Below are 11,881 nucleotides of genomic sequence, written 5' to 3' on the forward strand. Positions count from 1 at the left end.
CAAATCATTAATTATTTATCTTACATCAATCAAATCATTGAATTGAAATTGCTACATTACCCCTTATAAATAATATTATTTATATATTTTTATTATTAAAAAGATAATATGGTAATTTATAATTTTTATATAAAATTTAATCAATCAAATCAAATAAACTATAATATATCAATCAAATCAAATCAAATCAAATATTCATTATCCTTTCTTATTTATTTTTTATTATATTACATTACTTATCTATATATTATTTATCCCATCACCTGTACCAAACTGTAAGTCGTCATGTTGTATCCTATAGTATTACAGACCAAAATGATGTCATGTGAGACAAGTATAATATATTCATATTTATGAAACAAATCGACTCATTTCATATATATAATAAAAATTATACTAGATTCATAAACCTTAATACTTTTGATTGACATTGTCTTCTCACTTGAGTTTTTTTTAAGTAGATCGGACCATGGATTCCATCGTTTCGTTCCAACAAAACTGGATGGCCAGCTCGGGCTAATTGCATTCACACCCCCTGTGAAAATTTTAAAAGACATAAAACACCTTGTGTAAAATTAATAGCATGTTAGACCCTATGTTTTAAAAAAAATAGCATAAAAACCCCTATGAGAGGGTATAAATGTGCCCGAGTTTGTATAACATAGGGGTGAAATGTGCTACATTTTAAAAAATTGAGGGATGCATTAACCTATTAATATTTCTTAGAGGGTTTTATGACTTTTAGATTTTTCACAGAGTTGTGAATGCAATTAACCCGACCAGCCCATTAAGATTTTGTTGGGCCTCGTTGGGTCCATAGTTGGGCTCTCAAAAAATGAAAGCGTCCAATAACGGCAACCTGAAGGGTGGAAGTGTAACAGACATCATCGAGTGCTCGAAGAAGAAGGGGACACTGTAAATTCTCGAGGGCTGTACAGAAAAATGAACAAGAAGGAGGTTTTCAAATTGGCCAAGGGTTTTAGTGGAAGAGCGAAGAACTGTATAAGGATCGCAAGAGAAAGGGTGGAGAAGGCGCTTCAGTATTCGTACAGAGACCGCCGCAACAAGAAACGGGATATGCGCTCTCTCTGGATCCAGCGAATCAACGCTGGCACGAGACAGCACGGAGTGCGTCAATTTCTATGTTTTACCTATTTTTTTTAGTTTTAGTATTTACTGGTTTGAAGATTTGTCTTTTTCTTGATTCTTGTTCTGCTTTCATTGAGAAATGGTGGTATTGTTAATGGGAAATAGTGGTGAGTTTGGAAATCTTTTTTTTTTTCAAGGGGAAGAAAAATCATTTTCACCTTTAATACTCTGTGCTAAAAGCTTGATTCGGCCCTTAAGTTGTTGGGACTAGCTAGTGTTTGGGGAGTGTTTTAGGAATAACTTATCGGTCTTTTCTTAACAAAATTTTCAAAATTTTGTCAAGGAAAAGGTGAGAAGTTCTTTCTACAGAACACTACCTAAACTTTTGGGGATGAAAAATGGTGTTTTAACCATGGGCAATGGATGTATGATGGGAAAACACGAGGATTGTTAGAGATACTTGCAATTATTTTCCTTGCCACTGGGATGTTGAGATCTTTGCTCCTTGGTTCCTACTTTGTTTGGACATTGAAATTACATTTCATATTAATTTCGTTCGTTTTGACGTAGTTTTGAGCTTATGCGGCCAGCTATTCAATCTATGTATCTTCAAATATGTGAGGTTCTTCTACATGGAGAATGTATTTTATATCCATTACTAAAATGCAAGGGATGTAGTCTTGTTTTATTGAAAGTTATGATTGCACTTTCCATAGAACATGGTAATGTTGCAAGTCAAGTGGAGTCAAGTTCAGTTTTCGAGTTTGAGACCATTTCATATCATGTTCAGAAGTGATCTATCAGTTTGATCACCCCTCATTTGCTTGACAGGTGAACTACGGAAATTTCATTCACGGGCTGACGAAGGAGAATGTTCAACTGAACAGAAAAGTTTTGTCGGAGCTGTCGATGCACGAGCCCTACAGCTTCAAGGCCCTCGTAGACATTTCATGCAACGCCTTTCCGGGTAACAAGGCAGCTCTGCCTCCCAGAAAAGAGGGTCTTGCTATTCTTGTCTGAAGTTTCTTTTCTATTTTATTGGTCCTTTACTTGTTTTATCTCTTTGGTTGGCTGTTTCAACAGATTTGATTGCAAAACTAAAGCCAGTTATTTTTTTTGGAAACCAAGCTGCTTGTGATAATTGCAAATTACACAATCTTGTGCCAAAGCATACCCTCGAATGTAATTTCAGTGTGTGTTTTAGTTAGCTTTTATGTGCACTTGCGGCTGGATTTTCTTGGAGAAACGAAGAAACGGGCAGACCACCAGCTTAGGCCTGAACACTATTTTTTTTTGAAAAATCATTGTCATGTTCTCATATTCTATGAATGATCTGGTTCAATCTCAATCTCTTAAAGATGGGAGAGTATGAATTACAGAAGATTCGGGGACCCAAAGTATGTAGTGTTACCCCCTGCCTTGTTGGGGAGCAGGTTCAATCTCCATTGAACCCTTCCCAGCTGAAAAAGAGGAGACAGAAGGCTAGATTGGTTGGTTCAGAATATCTTCGATGCTGAGAATACAAGTGCAGGTTATAAACCCCAAATTGCAAATCTTATAATAAGTATCTCTGACTACCACTCTACAGAATTACACATTAGGTTACCACATAATACAGTCACTTTACAGAATTACACATTAGATTACGACATAATACAGGGACCGAGCCTCGCTATATTTTTCATATATTCTTGAAAAAATTTTGGAGTCATTGTGCGCCATAGAATTTATGCTATATTCAGTGTTGTAAATGACGATAGACGGTGACGAGACAGTCACTGCTTATCTCCTAGTCGGTTTACTTTTTTTTTTATTTTTTATACACAATTAAAAAAACAACAAATAAGATAATTAATAAAGATTGGATGTTCTAAGAGAGTGTTTGGGAGAGCTTATAAGAAGTACTTCTCAACTTTTCGTTAACAAAATTTCACAAAATTTCAAATTTTTGTTAACGAAAAAGCTGAGAAGTACTTCTAAGAAGCTTTCTCAAACACTATCTAAATAGCAGTGGACGGTTCACCGCGGCAATAGTGTGGGCGATTTTTAAAATTTTGTTAGTTTTTGAAGGTCTCCGCTAGCTCCAGATCACCTTCAACCGATACAAAATCGCCTAAGACAAAGGTGGTGCTAGACCTGACCACGGGCTGGGTCAAGTCCAGTTTCGGGTTGGTATTTTACCAACCCTTAACTGGCCCGCCCATGGCCGGATTCGGTCTGAGTCCGATTAACCGTCGGTTTCGGATTCGGGCCAACCCTTAAAATTTAAATTTTTTTTTTTTAAAAAAAGAAAGAAAATTCTGGGCAGGTGTTCAGCACCTAGGTGCTTTCTTCTTATTCAAAATTTTTTTCTATAAGACAACTTATTTAAATAAACTCAATCAAATATTTCATATCTCAAAAAAAAAAAAAATCTATTACAAATCTATTACATTTTATTCTATTCAATCACATTCACTCGCATTTCCTCCCGTCGTAGTTCCGGATGTTCCTTCGGTATCATCTTTGTCTTCTTCATCACTTTCAATATGTTGTGTTCGACTAGCGGCTTTTGACCAATCATTGAGCAAACATTGGACTTTCAAATTTTCCGGTCTTAAGCTAGAACGTCTCTCGTTCAATATATTTACTTCAATACTAAATGTTTGCTCCACTGCAACTGTTGAAACCGGACAAGCTAAAATCTCTTTTATCATTATAGACAAAATTGGATATATTTGTGTTTTTTGCGACCACTATCTCAAAATGTCGAAGTTTTTCACATCTGTATCACTAAAATCAAAAGTAGTGGTAAAATAATTTTCAAGTTCCTGATTGGAACTTGAGGATCCTCGTGGACGTTTCGTCTGTTTCCTTAATAAAAGTTGTGTTTTAGTAAGTTTAGAACTAACATTACAAATTGCAGCGGATTGTGTTTCATTCGAAATAATTTGTCCACCATATTTGATGTTATATTCATTATAAAAATCAAATAAATGAGTTTTAATATTAAACAAAATCAATGAGATCGTAGGAATCGTTTCCGTTATAGGCTCCAAAGATTCATAATATAATAGTAACATGTCGCTTAAACCATCTGGTTTAAGTTTAGGATCTAAAACAAAAGCAGATAAAAAAATTTCAGCAATGAGAATTTTTTTTTTCCCATTTTGCTTTCATGACTATAATACATTGAGATAAAACGCTATCATTATAACATGTTCATGAAAAATACAAGCAATGTTGCAACAATGTGTTAAAACTAACTGAGAAGTATAATAAACACCGGATAATTGGTCACTAGCATCATTAAAACTTTTAAAATTTCACAAATACTAGTGCATATGTTCTATTGATTTGAAAACAAATAAATATCACGAGTTTGAACATATTGATGAAAAAATGTACATAATAAATCTTTATATTGAAAATACGACAATAACAATTTATATGTTGAATTCCAACGAGTTGGAACGTTTCGTGCAAACCGCTTAAGCTCCAGACAATTTATCTACAATATTTCCTAATTGTTTCATAACTTAAGGATGTGTCCATACATAATGAATTGCGTTCCTAATTGGTTGAATATGTGTGCCTAAATTTTTTAGCTCATTTTGAACACACATTTAAAATATGACATGTGCACCTAATATGAAAAAAAAAAAATCACATTGTGATGATTTACATATTTCAATAAGCTCACTAATACTAGAAGTATTTGCAGTAGCATTATCAAAAGACATTGAAAAATTTTTAGTAGTTAGACTATATTCTTCTAAAATAACAAATATAAGTTGAGAAATATTATGTGTCGTGTGTGCTTCGTTAAAAAATATCTATATGCAAGCAACCTTTTTTTAATGTTCCAATCATTATCAATTCAATGACATGTAATACCTATATATGAACAACTATGCCAATGATCACTCCAAATATCGGAATACAAAGAGACATTATTATTTAAACTAGAAAATTCTTTAATTAATTATTTCTTTTGATCAACAACTAATATTTTCATTATGCGTTTGAGACTATTTCTTGGGATACGTCTAATAGAAGGATTTGTAGTTGTAGAAAATCAATTTTCAAAAGATAATTTATCACTAAAACTAAAAGAAAGTTGTTCAACTGCACAAAATTTAGCCGTTTATTCTCTAAATATAGCTTCGTTATATTTAAATAGTTAAGATTCATTACCCGATTGAGAAGAAAATGCCGGAATTTGAATTTGAGCACGATCAATCCCAATTTCCACCGGATGATTTTTCTCGATATACCACGTCAAAGTTCCATAAGCGTCTCTTTGTTTAAATTTGTAACATTTCGAACAATATTTGCATTTGACTTGCAAATCACCGAAGGGAAGCGTCACATTCTCGAAATGTTTAGTGAAAATATCGATGTCGGGCGAGGCACCGCTCGAGTTTATCTTTGAGAGATCATCGGATCGTTCATACTTTCTTGACTTGCATGATGATGTTGTTGTTCAACTTGTTGTCTTGGTTGAGCCTTTTGTCGAAGTTCTTAAATTTTCTCATCGGAATATTCAATATCAAAGTCAATCTCTTTTCCTTTCATTTTCCTTTGTTATCCCTACGACTTGATCCGGCTCCGGACATTTGTATACATATGAAATTGGAGTAATTATTAAAATAAATCAACAATTGACAATAAACCAATAATCGAGACTTGATATTTTTTATAATCAATAAATTAAAAGGAATTGAGAATTGTGAGAATGAAGAGAAAATTGTGTAAAAAAAAAAGAAAGAAGTTGGAGGTATTTATAAATAAAAAAAAATCAGATTTTAAAAAAATAAAAATAAAAAAACAATTTTCGACTGACCTATCGGATCGACCGGATCTCAACGGCCACGAAATCATGATCGTTCATCTCTGGCCGTTGATCTCAATCTCAACGACCACAAAATCGTGGCCATTGAGAGATCCAACGTCCACTTGATCGTGGCCGTTGGATCATCTGGGTGTCCAACCCGCCGGGTTGGCGGTTTTCCAAAGCGAAATGGTCCCGTTCCGGGTCAAACCCGTTGACCCGATTAACCGACCCGTTGACCGCGTGCCGGTTCCGGGTCGGGTCCGGGCCCAACCTGGCCCTTGGCCTGGTCTAGGTGGTGCAGTCAATCGCTGCCTCCTGCCTTGGGGCCACCATTTATAGAACACTGGCTATATTCTAAAGCTAGATTCAATTGTAAAAGTAATCAACAATGGCAAATGTTTCATAAAACGAGGGAAAGAACTCAAGTTACACCATTACTTGAAAAGGTAACAATGCAATTCTGAAATGCTTGATACGTTCCAATCCCAAAGTTCCCTACAAAAACCTATTACTTGATTTACACACACACATCTAACCGCTGCCATCAAATGCAACCAAAGAGGAAGTAGCAGAACCCACTAAGCGAAATCTTTGGGTGACTGACCCTCCTTGTACTTCATCTTCAAGAAGCACTTTCTGAAGAATTTGGGGCTTCCTTTTCACAGTTGAGATTGATGTCGTTCTTTGATTTATCGCTTGATTCCTCGTTTTGCTGGTTATCATTCTTCTTCTGGAAACGACCTCCTGTTCCTCTGTTTCTCCTCAGTGCATGCAAATGCCTAGATTCATGCAAGTATGGCTGCAATATTGTTCGAATGGGTAAATCTTGAGTTCATATTTTTCAGAGAGCACCTTACGAGCAAAAAGAAACTGTTTATTTGCACCCGGTTCAGTGAAATGATGCCTGGTTTTAAAGATCTAAAATCTAAAATAACTCACTTAGAATTGATACGAGTTTAGTTCATTAAATCAATCAAAAACATAAATGATGAAACCAATAACAAATTGACAATGATTTTTGAGATGAGAACGACGTACAATGCCCACAAAATACCTTCCTAGATTTCAAAAGTTTATTTTCTGACTCAGCCTTTGCACGAGATTGTCTACGTCGCATGATGCCATGGTATTGCTTGGCATTGACAAAGACAGGCTCCTCAACTGTGCCTGTTGGCAAAGGAACACCACCCTGCTGAATTCCCATCAACTGAAGGTGGACCTTAATTGAGAGGAACGGATTTAAAACATTGAGAAACATCTGCCAATGTTACGATAAAACGTGGGCACTAGAGTAAAAAGTACCATAGGCTGTGAAGGATAAGGCTGTGCTGGATAAGGTTGTGTCTCATAGGGAGCAAATATACTTCTGTAGTAAGGATCTGGATATGGGTAAGCTGTCTGTGCCTGCAAGATTAAATTCATCAGGTGAACTAATGAAATAATAGAACAGGAAGTACCAGCCAGCCTGCAAACTCAGTAACATAATTCCAGGAAAAAATTAACTAGTTGGGCAAAAAAAGCACCAGCTGTATGAATGAGAACTGACAGCATCTGACATCTAAGAAAGGAGATGAAAACAGAGGACTGTAAATGAAATTCGAACTTGACACTAAAGTTTCAGTTTACAACCTAACATGAAAACGACCAACGTTAAATAATACCATTACATTTCCAACTCCAATTTGACCAGCAGCCGCGTAGTGCATTGTTGGTGATATACTAGGATGTTCATTGGCCATGGAAGAAGACTGGGTTTGGGATTCCGTGAGCTTTTGTTGCTCATCAGCCTCACCATTCTCTGAAACCAATATGCTAATTAGGCAACCCAAACATAGATAGTTATATAAAACAAATTAGTGCATAAATTGGAAATAAAAGAGACTCAAGCACGAGAAGAAACAACCCAGGCTTATCCTTCCAATTGTCTGAACGAAAAGAATGTATTTAGGAAACCATATACAAAGACATACTGATTTTATCATCCCAATTTCAAATGAAGAACAAAGTGACATAAAATTCATCACCAAAACATCAGCAGAAATCTGTAGGTTCCTGAGTTTCAGCGGTTTCACATATTTTGATCCAAAAAGTAACCTTTGATTGTTAAATACCACGGATGAAACATTCTAATATTTCATACTATACGAGAATAATAAACCATCTCAATAGCCCATATCAAATCCATCTTTTTGTTCTGAGTTTACAGAAAATAAAGCATAAACGTCAGATCTGGAAGCTGTGTTCATTTGTTTCTTTTTTAAAATCCATGTGACCCATAACTCAGTGCACAGCATCGTGGAGGAAAGTTGTTAAATAACTTAGTACTCGCGTATGGTATAGGAAAGAAGACACGGTATTACCACAAATGTAATTCTATCAATGAACTTATGTAACAAAGTGCTAAGGGTTCCTTGAAACAAAATGATTGGACATATTCAGAAGCATTGAAAATGTATTTAGGAATTCCATTTGTTGCACATGATAACACTAGCCTCATACGAGCATTGACAAATGAGCATAGAGATCTTTTCAAGACAAACCAAAGTTCATACCGTGGCTTCCCATTTTCAAGCAATTCACCAGTTTCGTATAACCTTATACACAAAATCTACAGTACGATAAAACGAGAAAAACTACATTGCAACTTACCAGCAAGGTTGTGAACAGAGGAGGTCATAATGCAGCTCGTCTCAGCGACCTACATCCAGGAACCAGAAAATTTTCAGTAAACTGTATTGCACACCCAAAAATAATAATTCTTCTTCACACGCACACACCAAAAAACTATTAATCTGACATGCATCTGTATTTTAAGAATGTTCATGCCGATAATCATCCCCAACAGACTTTTCCATCACAATGGATCGGCTCACTTAAGCACGCAATTTTTCAAGAAAAAATCTACAGACTTCATCCAAACATTACATGCGGAAACAGCGAAGATTCAAACACAGTAAATTACTGAATTCAGTATCCGATTTCCATTCATCGCCATTATAATTCTTTAAAAAATATATATAGCAATACATTGAAAATTCAGCTAATTAGGGTTCGGAATTAGAAAATTTTACCTGGATGAGATGAATTCAATTCCACGAATCGCCAAACCGCCAATAATTCTCTGGTGCCTCCCTGGATCTTGCCCAGTGTGGCTCGAGGTTTTATTCTGTGTGGTTGGATGCAGGTTGAGATTGGCTGTGTGGTAGTGTGGAGCTTGAAAAGGGCAGGCTAAAATGTTGATGGAAAAAGGGTAAATTCTATTTTTACTTGATTTGTACTTTCACCGCGGCGCAGGTTATTCTTCTAATCTCTTCTTTTTACCATTTTTAGTCGCGGTAACTTCGAGAAAAAGCACAATAATAAAAGCATGTATTAAATTTTAATGAAAAGGAATATTGTCCCGTATTAAATCGAAACTTTTGTTAATTCAGTTTTTAAATTATCTAGTCAATCATAATTTCATCGTTGTCCATAACCATTTTTTTTAAAAAAAAACTCCCATATATATGAGACGGATATCTTATCTGATCAAATTCATAAACAAAATTACTTTTATTTAAAACGCATTTTCTTGAGTTCTTTGAAGCAAGTCATCAAATTTTTATTTTTTTTAGAACGCAAGTCATCAATTATGTATATCTTTTAATATGTATTTTTCGATGCAAATCGCTAAATCATTCAATCTATTTTTGACTCATTGTAGTTCTGAAATAATATTTTAATAATTTTAACTTGAAAAAACTCATCTCAGTTAATGCTACAATCACATGAATATATAATCAATAAATTTGATACACAACCACGATCATAGGAAAAACATCTATTTTCAATGCGTACTCTAAATATTTTAATGGTTATCCATTATTTATTTGTAGCATATTTTTTCAAAAGTAGCATCTCTTTCAAAATTTGTAATTCTTAATCGATTATGCAGGAGTGTTTCATTTTTCTTGTGCGAGTGTTTCAATTTTATTTTTTATAATAATAATATAATATTTTTTTAATAATTAGTTAACCCCATTAATATATAATAATTATAATATATATAATAAATTTTTTAAAATAAATTGGGACCCCACCCAATGCATGGGCCCTTTCGGAGGGCAGGGCTGCCCCGGTTAACTGTATATACAAATTGGATCGAATATCTATGACATCGTTCCACAAAAAACTTACAATTTTTTTTTCACTTTTTTTAAACGGGAATGGGAGCTTCACTGGTGTACTAAGCTTGGAAGTTATATGAATATATGTATGGTGTAGGTAGGCAAATGTGCAGCATAACAAAATCGCAGCATAATGTAACGAGTGGCTGGGAGGGTTGTGGTCCAGGAGGCTTCCCTGTTTTCATCACACCCAATGTCAGCCACAACTGCCCTTGTTTCAAAATATAATAAAATTTGATTAAATATATATAATAAAATAATTTATATTATTATGAACTATAAAATATTATATCAATATATACTACATATAATATTTGAAAAATATATCTCAATTTTTTTTATTTGAACAGTAATAAAGACGAAATAACCCAAAATACTCATCTTTTTTCTAATAAGTCCCAAACTTCTTTTATTATTATTATTTTTGAAAAATGTAAAATAAATCTTAAAAAATTATTAAAAACAGTAAATTTTAATTTTTTTGCTATAATTTGAGTTCAACACTTTAGTTTAAATGACATCCTTATATTTCAACTATCATCTCATCCTTAATCGTCAAGAATCAAACAATTAAATCATAGAATTCATAACGAGTGATTTATATACTAAGTAAAAAAAAAATTGCATCTTTTACTTATCACACGAATGTGATCTACGACAACATCTTTCTTATATTCATATGTCCAAAATCATACAATTACAAATAACACAAGCGTAATAGATATCTTAACAATCTACCTTGGAGTATCTGATCGAAAGATGAATGATGTGATAATAATAAATTAGTGACTATTGAGAATTGACGCATGTGTTGAAAAATAATGAATGAATTATGGGCTTGAAATAGGCTTGAGCTTGAAATGGCTTGATATGGCTTTGTCCCACATTGAAAGATTTCCAATGAGTTTTTTTACTTAAATAACCTAAATTTGATTTATGGGATTGAGCCTTTAGGGCACTGAATGTTTTGTAAAGGGGCAAAACGTTAGTCGATGCAAATAACACTCGCGCGGCCGACGTGACAGGGTCTTATGATCCAATTACTCTTTTTGGATAAATTTTAGTTAAAATAATCTATTTTTTTGGATAAATTTTAGTTAAAATAATAAATATTATTTTATTATGCTCGAACTGACAAATATTACCGCTCGAGTGCAGTACTCCACCTCCGAGACAGAAGAATGGCCGCCCGAGTGGTAAAATATTACCGCTCGAGCAAAAGCACTCCACCCGTGGGACAGAAAGATTGGCTAAGGTTGGCCGCCCGAGCGGTAAAATTTTACAGCTTGAGCGCAACGTAAAACAAAATGCCCGTCAGAGCGTTTGGCGCTCGAGCGGTAAAAACTTACCGCTCGAGCGCTCGTCTGTATTCCAAAAAATTATGTCTCTTTATGGAATTTTTCTGTCATGGGTTGCATCCTTAGGCCATAAGACGTGTTATTTGGAGTCTCAGTTTATATATATGATTTATATAACGCAGAAAGAAAATATATCAAAAACATCTGATAACGTATATACATCAGATTTCTGTTTTTTTGCTAATTCTCTCTCACTCTCTCAAAAGAAAGTTTCGCTTATTTTCGTTCGCTGAAGTTCGTGATATTTGTAGTACTGCTATATCACGATTGTAAGTCGTTTTAACTTAGAGACGATTGTCGTCAACGTTGAGCACTGTTAACGGGCAATTTCGTCTTGCGTATAGAGAGAATCTCTCGTCTCGACTTGTTCGTTGATGTTGTTGTTGACTTGTTCAAAATTCAGAATACATATCAAATAATAGTATATTGCATGCTTATGCAGTCTTTTTTAT

General features: G+C 34.4%; 2 protein-coding genes across 3 annotated transcripts; one reads left to right on the plus strand and one right to left on the minus strand.

Moving 5' to 3' along the window:
• Positions 1-858: 858 nt before the first annotated feature.
• On the plus strand, positions 859-2,362 carry LOC140893047 (uncharacterized). The gene is made up of 2 exons (XM_073302120.1): positions 859-1,128; positions 1,921-2,362. Exons 1-2 carry the CDS (start codon positions 943-945, stop codon positions 2,107-2,109), a joined length of 375 nt encoding a protein of 124 aa, XP_073158221.1. The 5' UTR covers positions 859-942; the 3' UTR covers positions 2,110-2,362.
• Positions 2,363-6,290: 3,928 nt separating this feature from the next.
• LOC140892356 (nuclear transcription factor Y subunit A-7) lies at positions 6,291-9,120 on the minus strand. Of its 2 annotated transcripts, none has more exons than XM_073301209.1 (6): positions 8,977-9,120; positions 8,555-8,603; positions 7,573-7,703; positions 7,208-7,309; positions 6,960-7,124; positions 6,291-6,704 (listed from the first exon to the last, which is right to left on the minus strand). In XM_073301209.1, the coding sequence occupies exons 2-6, from the start codon at positions 8,580-8,582 to the stop codon at positions 6,528-6,530; spliced, it is 603 nt and encodes a 200-aa protein (XP_073157310.1). In that variant the 5' UTR covers positions 8,583-8,603; positions 8,977-9,120; the 3' UTR covers positions 6,291-6,527. The 2 variants fall into 2 exon arrangements, with proteins under 2 accessions (XP_073157310.1, XP_073157309.1); XM_073301208.1 differs by having other exon boundaries at positions 7,567-7,703.
• Positions 9,121-11,881: the final 2,761 nt, after the last annotated feature.

The sequence above is a fragment of the Henckelia pumila genome, chromosome 3, assembly GCF_033568475.1.
Source record: "Henckelia pumila isolate YLH828 chromosome 3, ASM3356847v2, whole genome shotgun sequence".
Classification (NCBI taxonomy): Eukaryota; Viridiplantae; Streptophyta; class Magnoliopsida; order Lamiales; family Gesneriaceae; genus Henckelia; species Henckelia pumila.

Excerpts from the sequence above, each read along its gene's own strand:
- LOC140893047 (XM_073302120.1), top strand. The coding sequence starts at position 943 with ATGAACAAGAAGGAGGTTTTCAAATTGGCCAAGGGTTTTAGTGGAAGA. Across the intron at positions 1,129-1,920 it reads CTGGCACGAGACAGCACGGA|GTGAACTACGGAAATTTCAT; the intron begins GTGCGTCAATTT and ends TTTGCTTGACAG.
- LOC140892356 (XM_073301208.1), bottom strand. The coding sequence starts at position 8,582 with ATGACCTCCTCTGTTCACAACCTTGCTG. Across the intron at positions 7,125-7,207 it reads CTTATCCTTCACAGCCTATG|GTCCACCTTCAGTTGATGGG; the intron begins GTACTTTTTACT and ends CTCTCAATTAAG. Across the intron at positions 6,705-6,959 it reads AACTTTTGAAATCTAGGAAG|CCATACTTGCATGAATCTAG; the intron begins GTATTTTGTGGG and ends ACAATATTGCAG.